Source organism: Sciurus vulgaris, assembly GCF_902686455.1.
Source record: "Sciurus vulgaris genome assembly, chromosome: 1".
Taxonomy (NCBI): domain Eukaryota; kingdom Metazoa; phylum Chordata; class Mammalia; order Rodentia; family Sciuridae; genus Sciurus; species Sciurus vulgaris.
The window spans coordinates 195,143,503-195,158,153 of record NC_136461.1 but is presented as its reverse complement, the minus strand read 5'-3'; the positions used below and the strand labels follow the sequence as shown (position 1 = coordinate 195,158,153).

The 14,651-nt window shown below is 48.4% G+C and overlaps 1 protein-coding gene across 1 annotated transcript in view; it reads right to left on the bottom strand.

The window, feature by feature from the left end:
• Positions 1 to 14,651, bottom strand: part of ZHX2 (zinc fingers and homeoboxes 2) — a 162,440-nt gene that overhangs the window by 18,524 nt on the left and 129,265 nt on the right. Inside the window, exon 3 of the mRNA XM_079144187.1 lies at positions 6,653 to 9,383. Within this exon, the coding sequence (XP_079000313.1) occupies positions 6,657 to 9,170 (2,514 nt within the window). The 5' untranslated portion in view covers positions 9,171 to 9,383 and the 3' untranslated portion in view covers positions 6,653 to 6,656. The remainder of the gene's footprint in view (positions 1 to 6,652; positions 9,384 to 14,651) is intronic.

Genomic DNA, 14,651 nt, shown 5'->3' with positions numbered 1-14,651 from the left:
CTCGACTCTTCTTGAATGGGTTCTTGATTGCTGCTTTGATCATCTGAGGATATTGGACTCTTGTTTCCTCCATCTTTCAAAGTGGACTCTGCCAGTGATTCTCTAAGGAGTTTCCAGAAGACTTGGTCTTGAACTAGGGTTGCACTGTTGATCCTTCTTGTTCTGGGGCTTCTGCCTCTTGAACTGTGCAGCTACTGGTTCTTCCAGCTCTCTAGCCTGCAGATGGCCATTGTGGACTATCCAGCTTCTGGTTGGGTGAACCAATCTAATAAATCCCCTTTTTATAATCATACTTCCTGTTGATTCTGTTCCTCTAGAGAACCCTGATTAATACAGTCATGAAGCCAGACTGCGCTGTTAAAAAAAGTGGTGACTACAGACTTGTTTGATACAGAATGGCCACACACCTTTGGTTCATACAAAGTGCAGTGTTCAGGAAGCACAGTAAAATGAAGCACCACCAAAGGAAGTATATCTGTTTATGAAGCTGCCCAACACTCTCCCTTTCAACCCCTGCCCTTGTGAACTGGGCAAGTCACATCCATAGGGGCCACCCTTCAGTTTCCCTGTGAAGCAATTTCCTCTAGTCCTAGCACTTTTGAGTATGTTATTTCTTTGGCCTAGAAAGCTCTTCCCCTCCCCACTTCTCAGTCAAATCCCACATGTTGGCTTAAGCCTTCGGATTTTAATGCATCTGTTACCTCTTTACAGAGGTCTTTTGCAACCCTTAAATCAGGTCAAATTCTCTATTTGACCTTGGACCCCAAGAGGGCAGAGACACGCTGGGTACCACCTCCCTTCAGTGCTCTGTAGGTATTCCACAAACACTTGATGGGTGAGTGAACCTAGTCACTTACTAGGAATGTCTCTGGGCTGGTTACTTTACCTCCTTGGGGCCTGCATCCTTCTCTGGAAAATGAGGGGGCTAGGTTTCATGGTTGCTAGGTTGCTACGAGCTGCCCACAGCATAGTGAGAATTCTGAGGGCGAGAAGCTCCAGAATTAGATCATTGAAAGGGGTGACAGTGAACTCCCCGTTGGGAACGAGGAAGCAGGGTCAGTGGGCAGTCCCTGCAGTATCGTCTAGTAAATATTTCGTGATAGATTTTCCAACATGCCCTTCCCTCGAGAGGCTCATGCACTTGGACAGCTAATGCCCAACTCCTGTCTTCTGACTGCTGTCTTCCATGGGGAGGAATGAGTGATGGGAAAAAAAGGGGAGGAGCACAAGAACTGTAATACCAGATTCCAATAACGGAAAAACCAATGGCCTCTGTTAATTCTCAGGTGGTTTCAATGAACCTGGTTTGTCTCCTCCAAAACTCACGTTGGAGTTTGATCCCCATTGTGAACTCCAGAGATGAAACTTGATCCAACTATAATGTTTAGAGGTGGGGCCTCAGGAGGTGATTAAAATTAGATGAGGTCTCTCCATGATTGAGAAGGGGTGGCTTTATAAGAAGAGGGAGAGAGATCAGAGGAGAGACATACTCTCCGTCTCGCCATGTGACAGCCTGCGTGTCTTCTGAGTCTGCCAGTGACAAGGCCATCACCAGAGGTGCCCGTCAACCTTGGACCTCCTGAACTGTAAGCCCAAATAAACTTTTTCTTTTCTTTTTTTTCCCCAGAATTTTTATTTTATTTTATTTTATTATTTTTACAGACTGCATTTTGATTCATTGTACACAAATGGAGTACCTCTTTTTAAAACACACCCAGGCTGTAATATTGTGTTACTAGCAGGAGAAAAAAGATCAAGATAACCATTACTGAGCCTAGGCTCTGAATTTGCATTGGAGATTCAGAGATTAATGAGATATAGTCTCTGTCTTCAAGGGCCTGGTGGGGGAGAGAGATAGGGAAATAGATGATTAGAATATTTTCATTCATTCATTCATTCATTCATTCATTCATTCATTCATATGTCTGTATTTGGATAGTTAATGTGAAAAGAGGTGGGGACACACATATTCTGGATTTTAAATTGTAGTTTAGATGCAACACTTAGCAGCCTTACATATTTTAAGCAAACTGAACCATGGTGAATATAGTTTTTGGACATTTCACAAATTTTATGTCTTCCCTGAAGACATCCTTAATCATCAAGAGTCAGAAACTTTTGTCAGAAGTCTGGAGGCAGCAAAGGTAGTAGCTGGAGATTTGGAGTCAAATTTAGACACTGTCTGAGTGAGCTCAGCCAAGTACTTTAGGTTTCTGAGCCTTAGTTTCCTTTGTTTAAAATAAGTGAGAAGGCTTGCCTGTGTGGTTGGTGGACGGGCCCTGGCCAGACACCCTCCCTCCAGCTCCTCCAATTTCCATGTGCACAGCTCTCATTAACAGCCCGGGTGGGCTGACAGTGTTTCCATGTACATTTCTTAGATGGATATCTAGGCAGGGGCTCCTGGTCATGGTCAATCTGTGCAGACCAGCACAGTGCCTGGCCCAGAAAGGGTGCTCCAGAGTTCTTGCTGAATGAGTAAGTAACACTTGCTTCCACTCCTGAGCACATTAAGACACGACCACTTCCTTTTTGTTGAATCTGGGTCATGGTGGCAGCACTACCATTGGAGAGCCTGTGGGTCCCAGTGTGGTTGGGGTCAGGCATGTCTGGACAGATGAGGGGTGGTGTCTGGGCTCCAGCAGTGATTGGCATAGGAAGCTGGGGCAAGTCACTCATTTTCTTGAGCCTCAATTTTGCCCTTTATAAAATGGGGGGAAAGTTGTACTTATGCCACAGCACACGGTTGTTATGGCGTTTACAGGACTTACTAGACTTGCTTCAAAGAGTGCTAAGCTCAGAGTATGCACCCACAAATGGAAACTCCTGGTAGGAGTAGCCAGGGGATTAACCCTTGGGCCAACCATCCAGGCATGTATCTGACAACATCTTGCTTAAGTAGGTTGATTCATCTTCAGGGAAAAAAAAAAAATCATTTTTCAGCCTCTTGCTAGGATAGTTCTCTCAATGGGATGGCTCAGAAATTATCCAGTCCCAGAGACTGAGTCCAGACACCACCGCTCAAGGGCTGAGAGGATTCCTTAACTTGGTGTCTGACCTCACAGCTGAGGTGAGCCTGGACCGAGACACACACTGTCACGAGCCTGGCAAAGCTCAAAGCTGAGGGGCTGGCTGGGGAGATGCTTCACCCCTGCAGAGCAAATCCAACCCTAGAGCCCCTCTCAGCGGCTTGCCCAAGCCCCTTGCCCCTCTGTCTTGTGTATCACATGGTACCTTTTATAAAGTCAAAACTATGAATTTTTTATAGCATTATTATGTATACAAGTGCACTTGACTGTGTTTCCTAAAAGCATGTGTGCAAGCAGGCCATCACTGGGTATTTATGGATTTCAAGAGACCCATACACTCAATTTATAAAAACTGTAACTTGGGGAGATATCCCCTCTCACAGTCGCAAGGCTTCTTTAAGGGGTGTCTCTGGTGAGGACCTGGGTGAGCTTTCACATGGCACTGCCAGTGCAGAGGCAGCCCCTCCCTCCATATGATGGATCTCCAACACATCAGGAAGGCTTCAGGGCCTTTAACGCCACCAGCATTGGATCCACCTCCGCCTCTCTTGGAGGAATGTTTCCCGGCTCCCAGTTGTGGCATTTGCCATAAACACAAAGTGGGGTTCCTTGATGTTCCTAGATTTGGGGGGAAACAATCAATTCCTGCATTTCTGAGTTGTCTGGTGTTAATTCAAAAGTCAACATCAGAAAACCTGGGTGTTCTTCTGTGCTGGGCGGAGGGTGGTCAGCAGAAGTGGGGAAGTTCTGTCCATCAGAAATAGATGTGGAGAGGGCAGGAGGAGCAGAGAAGGCTCCCGAGTCCAGCTGAGGTGCTGGCAGGGAATGTGGCCAAGTTCCTTCTGGTTTCAGTTCCCAGGTTTCTAAGCATACAGAGCGATTCCTCCGAGAGAGTGAGGTGAGATCGGGTCTGGCCTTAGCAGCGACCGCCGCCATGCTTCTCCACTTCTCCAAAGATTCTCTTTATGGTTTTGAATTCCCTCCCCTTTTCTGTTTCCTCTGGGTCTCAGGGGGGATCAGGCACACTCACAGCCCACCTGGGCATTCTCAACTGGGAGAAAGAATGGGAACAGGTGGGGACAGGTGGCCTCAGGGGCCTCTGGGGAACTGCCGCCTCTAGACAGCTGCTCACTCAGCCATGGAGAGTAGGAGGCCCCATCTGAGCTCACGGGAACCCTGCACATCCTTATATTAAAATTCAGCAAATGCAGCTGGCTCAGAGCAGTGTTGGTTGATTAGGAAAACCTTTGGGTTTGTTTTGTGTTCACCTCTTCTCATTATTTATGGAACCCAAACTCTACTTTCTGGCCACACCAAACCTCTTTCGATCCTCAACCTCACCATTCCTTTGCTCTGGACCTTGTCCCATGCTGTTCTTTCCACTTGAACAACTCTTTTCTTTGTGCCCTTGACTAACTTGCTCCTATGAGTTGGACGCAGAGACAGGCACCCCTTTCTCCAGGAAGACCCCGGTGGTTCCTAGCCTTGGTGTCCCTCCCATGAGCTCCTGCACACAGCTGTTCCTGGCCCAATCACGTCACACAGCACACTGGCCAGTAAAGGAAAGTGCATTCTCTTCCCTCCTTGGCCCACCTGAGCCCTATGCAAATGGGGACTGTGTCTCGGTCTCCATCACATAGTCTCCGGTGCTTTGCACAGCAGCAGGAACACAGAGGGGCTCTGGGTGTCCTGTCGAATGGTTCTGAACCCTATTGTCTACTCCAGGGTGGGAGGAAAAGGTAACCATGTAGACTTACATTATAGATCAGACAAGGTCAAGGACAGAAGATGGGCAAGCGAGCTTCTTTCAGGCAGACAAAAAAAAAAAAAAAAAAAAAAAAAAAAATCACTGCTTCATTCCGACATGAAAGAGATGAGCTGGGCTGGGGCTTTCCTAAGAAAGCAGGGAAAAGGCAGAGAGAGGAGGAGAGCAAGACGGCAAGATGGAGGCAGTGGCCGGCACTGCTGGGGGCCTTGGAGCTCTGTTGAGTCCCTCTGCCACCACCAGCCTCCTCCCGCTGGGTCTTGTCCTAGCCCAGACCCACGGCTGCTCCTCAAGAAGAAAGGACAGCATTCTAGGGCAGGCTCTGTTCTTGGCTGATGGAACTGACTGAGATGAGGCTTCTGGAGGATTTTACTTACTTGCCAGGTGTCCCATTTTATTACTAAATTGTTAATGAGTGACATGCCATACAAAGGTGTCCAAGTTCACTAACACAGAGGTATGGTAACTTCCAGGCCTCTCTTTAGGACCTTATAAGTCATTATCGAGGTTCTTACCTTTATTTTATTATTTTTGAAGATAACTTGGTGGGGGGTTCCTTCTGTGTCCTTTCAAGTGTCTCTGGAGAAGCCCACCTGGGCAAATCGTACATCTTCCCTGCTTTCCAAGATTTCAGCAAAGAACCCCTTTTCTCAGCTCACTCCCAGGCCAGAGGCTGTGCACTGGCCTTCTGGGAAGCACACACACCAAGGGCTTCTCAGGCATGTCCCATTATCTGGATGACACGGCCATTAGTAACCATGGCAACCTCCTTTCCCTGGCTTTTGTGGCTCCATGAGTCTAAATTTACACAGGTCTCTTCCAGATTTGAAGGGGTTATGGGGACCCAAGCAGAGTGGCACCTTCCTTGTGCCATGACAAGGCAGATGTGAAGCACTTTCAAAGCTTTTCAGGTGGAAAGAAACAACCTCAAATCTCAGATTCAGCAAACTTGGATACTTACTCTCAGTGAAATCCAAAAAAGAAAAGAAAAAGAAAAAGACACATCCTTTTCTGGCTTATTTTTTTACAGCAGTGAACAACAAAACCTACAGAGGACATACTGAATGGATAGCCGTGACAAGGTTCCAGCTCGGGCAGACTGGAAGGCTGGGGTCTCAAAGGCCCAGGTACACCCTTGCAAATAAGGACATGGGGTTATTAGCTCCTATTTTTCTTCCAGAACCTTGAAAAATAACTAATCTACCACAAAAAAAAATGATAAATGTTTTAGATCATGCATGCGAATAAGCCCCACGGAGCCATTCCACCATCCATACATATTTAAAAAAGTCACGTTCATGGTAAATGTACGTAACAAATACAGATTGAGCATCCTTAATCTGAAAATCCAAAATCCAAAATGCTCCAGAATCCAAAACTTTTTGAGTACCAACATGATGGAAAAATTTCACATGCAAAAAAATCCCCAGTGGAAAATCCCACACCGTGAAACTTTGTTTCATGCACAGAATTATGACAGATATCGCACATAACTACGTCCAGGCTTTGTGTATAGGTACAGGCGAAATGTAAATGAACTTTGTGCTTAGGGTTGCGTCCCGGTCCCATGACAGACATGCAGATTCCCCAACTCTGGAAAGAGCTGGAATCTGAAATGCTTCTGGCCCCCAGTGTTTCACATAAGGGATATTTAAGTTGTGACCATGGCAATGATATAACTGACACATACTGGTGATCAGCATCAATATATAGGGATGTTTTGTCCACTAAAAATGTATTAATTAAAAAAAGAGAACCCACCATCTGGGTCAACATCTCTGAACCCACCAGCTACATTAACCCTGCCAATAAGAGAGACAGCCGGGCTTCTCCCGTTGCCAGGGAGAGCAGGTGGCATTACCTGTCTAGGCCTGGCCAGCCTCGGCAGGGGCGCTGTCAGAGTCGGACTCCACCAGTTCCGTCGCGCCTTCTGCTGCGGTCTGACTCCAGCTGTCTGACCTGTCTGAGGTGGCATCTTCCTCTCCGACTGTCACCTCCACGAAGTCCACAATGCCTGACTCCTCGTTCTCATCACTGCCCTGGCCGTCTCGGCTGCTGCCCTCTGACCTGTCCGAGGTGGCCTCTGAGGGCTTGGCTGGTGGACAGTCTTTTGCTTGCTCATTGCCCGCTTTCACTCTGGGGACCAGCTTCTCCAAGTCCTCTTCGCAGAGTGTTTTGGGGTCCTTGTGACATGGCTGCCCCACCTCGCTTCCATTCTTGGGGCTCTCGGTGGCTGGTTTTGCTACTTTCCTTGCTGCTGCACCGTAGCCATGGTCATCTGAGATGGGCTGCTGCTGGTACTGCTCCAGCCACTTCAAGGTTCCAGTTTTTAGCAAGCATCTGTTCTCCTTGAACCAACGCACGATCTCAGTTCGGACCAGGCCGGTCTTGGCCGCTAACTGGTCATACTCCTGGGGGGTGGGCCACTGGGTTCTTGCGAACGTGCTCCTCAGGAGATGAACCTGTTCTTGATTCTGTGGAATTGCTGGTGAAGGACTGGGCAGAGAACTGGCTAACTGGGCACCTGTGAGCTGGTCGAGTCGAGACAGAGCACCGTTGGGGGCCACCACATCCGGGCCCTTCTTGCCAGATCCCATGGAATCCAAGACAGCCTGCTCCATGCTGTCCCGAAGCTTCCGCCTCTCCGAGAACCAGGAATCGATCTCTCTCCTGCTCAGCTTGGTCTCCACCCTTAGCCGATCCAGTTCTGCTTGGGTAGGAAAAGAGCTTTTCAAAAAGCTATCTTCCAGGATTTTAACCTGACCTTGTGTTTTCTCTTTGAACTTCTGGGGGGCAAAGTCTGGGTATGGGTGGTATGTGCGACTGTGTCGGGAGGCTGCGATGGCCAGCTGGTCTTTGGCAAGGGATTCGCTGGTGATGTGAACGATGCCCCTCTGACAGCGATACCGGTGGTCACTGAACCACTTCTTTATCTCACTTCTGGCGAGGCCGGTGACCTCGATGAGCCGGTAGACCTCAGCGTCATCAGGGAACTGGCTCTGGAGGAAGCTTGCCTTGAGGTGTGCTATCTGCAGCTTGGTCTTCTTTCGGTCGCTGGCTGGGGTGGGTGGGGGGTTGGCCACCTTGGGCGGAGGCTCTGGCACCTGGGTGATGTGTGGACGCTTGGGCTCAGGGGCAGCTTGGGAAGTCACCAAAGGTCTCTTCTGGCCATGGTTGGCCACTCCAGCCACAGCCAGTGTGATGGGAGAGCAAGAGACGGTTGTTGAACCGCTGGTCACCTGAGTCAGCACCAGGCTGGTCTGGCCAAGGATCTGGCATGGCAGAGCTGTCTGGAGGATGGGCTGTGACATCTTCGTGGGGGCCAGTTGGGCGGGCAGCACAGTGATCGTCGGTGGTACTGTCTGGATGGTGCCATTAAACATCTTCTTCCGGGCCTCCTCCACCTCCTCCGGGGACCAGCTGATGCCATGTTTTAAGCGCTGGGTGGCAAACCAGATTCGGATGTGCTCCTCTGGGTGCTTGGAGGCAGCTGTCAGCCAGGACAACTCAGCCTGCGTTGGGTAAGGGAACTTGTTGAAGGAGTTGATCATGGTGGCATTTGTGTCCAGGGCAGAGTTGTATTTGGTAGTATTCAGTGGGACGGGGACCTTGGGGACAAGGTTGATATTTGGTGGCAGCTGTACAGAAGGCATGACGTGTCCTAAGCTGTCTTGGAGGAGCTCCACACCTCCTAGCCTAGAGAGGATCTCAGCAGTGTCTGTCACCAGTCGGGCTGTCCCCTCCGCATGGTGCTCATGGGTGGCCTCCTCTGGCTTCTTGGGCGCCTTCTTGGCATCTGCTTTCGGTTTTCCTGTCTTCATGATGGGGGTTTTGCTCACTGAGATCCCAGGATCATTGTCACCACTTCCAGGGCCACTGGTGGTGATGGACACCACGTGGTTGGTGGCTTCGATGGACTGCTCCAAGATGGTTTGACTGTTGCGCTTGATCAACTTCAGCTTGAAGTTGGTCTCCCCAGGATGGAACTTGGAGTTGTGGTCGGACAAGGAGTCGTACTTTTTGGTTGTGAAGTTACATTCGGCACACACGTAGAGGGGGTTAAGGATCACGTTGGGGTGCTGTATGTCCACGTGCTCCGTGAACTCGTTCAGGTTTTGGGTGGAGTAGGGGCAGTATTTGCACTCATAACCACCTTGGAGTTTTTTTGACTGGTTCTCCCCCATTGATTTCACCTCGATGACTTCGTTTTCTTTGGAAGCGTTTTCAGGTTCTGCTGCCCAGCTGTCCTTGGCCGTGTCGGACTGTGGCACGCCTATTCCTTTCTCTTTGGCCCGGTCTGCCTCCTCGGGCACGTCTTGTTCCACCACTTGTGATGTCCGAACCATGCACGGGGTTGTGGATTTTCGTTTGCTTGCCATGCCGCCTGTGTGCAGTAGCTAATTTTTGGAGGGGCTAGGGAGAGGGCAGTGAAATTCTTGGAATAAATCAGAGAAAAGGCTTTTGGCTTTATTCTCCCTCAAATGGCTTTGGCTTCCTTGAATGCTGTAGTCTCCCCTTGGAGTTTTCAGAATGATTTCAGCACAGAAAAGTGTCACTGCACCAATCACCGTGGACACCAGGTAGCGTCATAGCTGTGGGGCAAGAAAAAGACAGAGTCAGTGTCTCTTCCCAGTGCAAAAGAAACTAGCTTTTCTTTTGGAGTTACTCCCCTGACCCACCCCAACTGGCGGCCAAATCAAACACTCAGGTAAGCCCAGATGGCACGAGCGCAGATGCTTATCAACATGAAAGGTCATATTCTTGTCATCCCTTCTGGGAAGGAAGTAGAAATTGGCCCATGGTGAGCAAACAGGAAGGGGGTCACCACTTCATCTTTAAAGACAAACAGATACAGAAAAGGAACCCAGGTACTGAGGTCTTCTGAAATGGGCAGGGGGTGGTGGGGGGAAAGCTGCAGGTAAGACATGGCTGCAGGGCTGGCGAGCAGCTTTTTATGGTCCATCAGAAGCAAGATGCTTACCTGGGACCAGCCAGTGCGTTTCCATGGGTGTTAGGAAATGGATAGGAACACATTGTATCTTATCATAAAGGCAAAATCAGGAAGGAAAATTTAGAAAATGCAGAAAAGGTGTAAAGGAGAATACAAACAAGCATTCCAAATAATTACAGTTTTTTCATTTCACTCAAATAGGACCCTGTTTCCATAAATATTGAACAAAATGATGAGTTAAAAATGCTGCATGTAGCTGTGTTTAGGGGATACCCTGCATGATGCCGTCAGTCACTCAACTTCTGTTGGATGTTTTTTCCAATTTTTGGCTTTGATCAACAAAACTGCAGGGGGAAAAAGTTCCTATTTCTGATAACTGCCTTTGGACAAAGGCCTAGAAATGGTTCTTGTGACCTATATGGCCAAATTTTTGCCTCAATTGGTCTTTCCTCTGGCAACATGGGAGAGGGTGAGCTTCCTACTCATGCTACGCAAAAAAGCTCTATTCAAAAGTCTGGCCAACTTGATAGGGTGGGCTTCTTTCAATATGCTTTAATGCTTTTCTTGATAGCTAGTAAAGCTGAATTGTTTTCAAAGATGTTCTTGCCATTTATATGCATTCTTTTATAAACTATTTATACCATTTTAATATTGTGGTGTTGAGTGGCTTATTACCAATTTATGAGAGTCCTTTCTATACAAGGAATGTTATACTTTATCTGTTGCAAGTATTTTTTACAACCTATTGTTTACTGTTGTGTTTTTATTTATTTAACCTGTAGAAATTTTAATTTTTACGTAGTAAATTTGTTGGATTTTTTTTCTCTTGTGGCTTCATTGTGACTTTATATTTAGAAATTGATTCCCTCTTTTCACAGCTGACACATGTTAATCCATGTTTTTTAAGTGTAGTTCAGTTTTTACATTGAATTCATCTGGTATCAAATTTATCTTGGGTTACTCTGTAAAGCACAATTCTAACCATTTTTCTTGAGAGTTCCCTATTACCTCAGTAGCATGTATTGTGCTTCTGATCTAGCTATAGAGTCTCACATTTATGCCTTGTTTCAAAAATTTTTTTGTACAATTAGGGTACGTTTTGATATCTAGCAGAGTGAGTTTCTTTTTTATGCTCTTTTGCAAAACACTTCTTGGTTATTTAGAACATCTGTTCTCATAAATCAGAATCAACTGCAAAATGAAATCCTATTAGAATTCAAATTTTGATTGGAATTGCATTAAACAAATATTAATTTGGGAATACAGACACAATTTGCTTGTTAGGAAGTAGGCCATGTTAACAGAACTCAGACTGGGGAATGGCTGGGCTGGGCCATCTTCACGCAGGAGTGAAGTGTGGGAGGGCCTTTTATCTTGTGGCCAAAGCAGGAGGGAAGTGTTTTGAAACAAGGACACCTGACATCCCGGAGGAAAAGCAATGGGGGAGATGGCCCACCATCCTTTGCCTCTCCTACTGACCTGGTTTGAGTCCCACTGAAGAGACTGCTCAAGGGCAGAATGAAGACCATGCCTTCAAGAGCTGCTAGGCTAGGCCCACGCCCACCTGCTCAGGGGCTCAGGTGACAAACCTGAGCAGGACTTGGGAGAGGGGTGTTGCCTCTTGTGAGCACAGAACATGCCCCTCCAACGTGGGAGCCCTTGTGTTTTCAGGCCAGGCAATTCCCTCAGCAGTGTGGGGTGAGGGTATCTCAGGGGGCGAGGAGAGGACAAGGGAAAAGCAGAGGGTAACAGTGTCTTTTAGTCAACTTTGCTGCAACAGATGCCTCCAGTCTCCATCTCCATGCGAGCTTCAGGCTGGTGGTTTCCCTCTCAAACCTGCTCTGACCCTCCAGATTCATCTCTACCAACAGTCCTGCCATCTCTCACTCGGGCCCAGTGCCTCTTTGCTTCCCCTACACAATCTCTCCGTGGGCGCCCTGTCCACTCTGGCTTCAGAGCAGGCCCAGTGATGACCCTGCTTACCATTTCCACCTCTCTCTCCCTTGTCTCAGCCACCGTGTCTCCAGCCTGGGTTCCTGCGATAGCCTCCTTTGGTCCCTAGTTTCTTTTCTGGGGAGCAATGTGGGGATGCTTCAAGATCCAAGTTGGTTCATGTCTCCCCTTCTGCACGGAGCTGTCTCTTGCTCCCCATCAGAGTGAACTCCAATCCTTTGCCAACAGCCTGCAAGCCGGGCTGGCCCATGCTGCCCTCTGCCCCTGGCTCACACAGTCCAAATGCTCTGCCAGGAGCATCGCTTCATCCCAGGCCTCTGTTCTGTTCCACCTGCTCATCTCGGGGCCCCTGTGTTCTATTCCATCCCCCCTTTCCTGACCACCATGGCCACGTAAGTGATGCCTCTCCTGGTCACTATTTCCTCACTTCACTTTACTTTCTTCAAAGAGCAGTTCAGCGGCAACATTTTGTTGATCTGTTTTGTGGTGATGAGGGAGAGGGAGGGAGTGTCTATCTGTACCTTTGTCTCTCCCTCTGGAACTGTGCTGCCCAACATGCAGCCATTAGCTCCACATGGTTCTCTGAGTTTATGTTAATTAAAATGCAGTAAAATTAAAAATTAAGTTCCTTGGTCACACTAGTCACATTTCTGGTGCTCAAGAGCCACATGTGTCTAGTGGCCTGGTGGTAAGTAGTATAGAACATTTCCACTACTGTGTGGGATGTTTAGTGGACAAATCTATTCTAGAATAGAAGCTCCCTAAGGGCAAAAACCTTCCACTGTGATTTACCAGATCCTAGAACAGGACCTGGCCCACAGTAGGTTTTCTGCTTTGCATAAATGTTGCCACATATTAAATTAATTACAGGAAGGCCACCTAGCTTGCATAGAGGGTTGAGGCATGGTAAAATCTCATGAACGTTCAGTCGTGTGTGTTTACCTGGTTGTGTGCATGTGTGTGGGTGTGTGCTGGGGGTTTTAAGAATGGAGGAATCTTGTAAGGGGGAGATCCTCAAGTTCTGCCTGGGGTACTATTGAGACTGCAGAATGTGGCCAAATTTGCCCCATTGGTTAAGGAGTTTGGGGTATTTGTTATAATTTTCAAAAGAGAAGGAGCAAAAGGAGATTTTTTTTTTTGTACTGGGGAATGAACCCAGGGGCACTTAACTACTAAGCCATATCCCCAGTCCCTTTTAAAATATTTTATTTAGAAACAGGGTATCACTAAATTGCTGAGGCTGGCTTTGAACTTGTGATCCTCCTACTTTAGCTTCCTGAGCTGCTGGGATTACAGGAGTGCACCACCATGCCTGGCAAAAGGAGACTTTATTTTCCTGCAGAGCAAAGATTTCAGGCAGCAATGGGTGCCAGGGAGAAAGGACCTTAATTATGGAAAGTTCCCATATCCAGAACAATCAAAGTCCGTTGACAAGTGAGCCCACAAGATAAGGCAAATTTTGGCGGAATAGCCTGGAACATCTCAGTGTTTCAAAAACTGGGTTCGAACAGTATCTTCTAAAACTTACTTGGCACCCAGGCAACCAGAGCAGAGAAAGGGAAGGAAATAAAGAAACTGGGAAGACATGAACAGAACACGTGCGAGCGTGATCCTGGCGTGACCAGGGGCTGGGTGTCTGCAGACACAGCACAGGAGAGTCTATTTGAAAGGCTGCGGGTTACCAGCAAGGTCAGGAGCAGCCACAAGGCCTGGTGCCCACCAGCACGAAGGCTGAAGTGCTCTGGGCAAATTCTTCATGTTCCAATATGCACTGGTCAAAGTTGGCAAAAATAAAAAATGGGCGGATGAATCAACGTATGAACGAGATGCTAAGCTGAATGTCAATGGTGTCTCTTCCGAGTAGCAAGTGTCCTCACAGGCCAGCTGGGAGTGCCAGATCTTGCCCTGGGCAGCTTCCCAAGAGGTCTTCACTGGGCACTGGCTGTCTACACCAACCTGAAAACTGTCCGCTTGGAGGGAGCACGGAGTGGTTCTGGTTGGTGGAGGTTATCCAGGCAAGTCACAAGTGAGCACAGTCCAACCCTGGGACGCGGCAGAGGAGAGGCAAGCAGTTCCCTTTATGCAGGACCGTGGTCTGCACTGCACCTTTCTAGCTGGGAGTCCCACCCCTAGGACAGCCAGGAAAGTGACCAGCATGGATGACGTGGAAAGGAACCATGGCACCGCAGACGCTCGTGCCTCCTTTGTACGTTTCTGACATTGACTCAGTTTCCCTTGTATCCACTATAGCATCTGCTGTGCACCTCAAAGAAGCCTGAACCATGAGTGAGAAATGACAAAACCTTGCTGGAGATAGTGATCCGTGAGTCTGGAGCAGAGCCTGGTTCTGCATCTGTGGTTCCCAGGTGACATGCTGCTTGCTGCAGGGCCGGCTGTGTTTCCAGCTCTCTATGGCTCTCAAGGAAGCCCCCTCCCATTGCATCCCAGTGCCCCTCCTCCTCCCCACCCTTGTGTCCAGAGACAGAGTGGCGATTTCCTGACCTTTCCCTCTAAATGGCCTGCAGTTCCCTGTGCAGGAAAAATGGGTCAAAGTGCCAGACTAGCTCCGGGAAACTTCTCAAGGTGGGTGACACACACCTGGAGGTCCGTGTAAGGGAAACGGTTGGGTTCTTGACCTCTCCACAGCTGGGAGTCTCCAGCCCTGCAGGGAGGGAGAGCAGAGGTGGTGGGGAGCTTCAGCCTGGGGTGCCGGTGCTCAAGAGCACCTGGCTCCCTGCGGATGGCCTCGAGGAGTCCACCTTGGGCTTTGACAGGACACCACTTCTCATTTCAGAGCTTTTCACTGGGGCTGTCAGAGGAAATAACAGTGCTGTCTTCAGCCTTTCAAAGGACGCATCTTGTGAAGACATCAAAGCCAGAAAGGATGCTTTTAGCTTTGCAAGGTCTCCTGACTGGGCTGCTAACAGTTTCCACCTCAGTTCCACGGTGGATATTT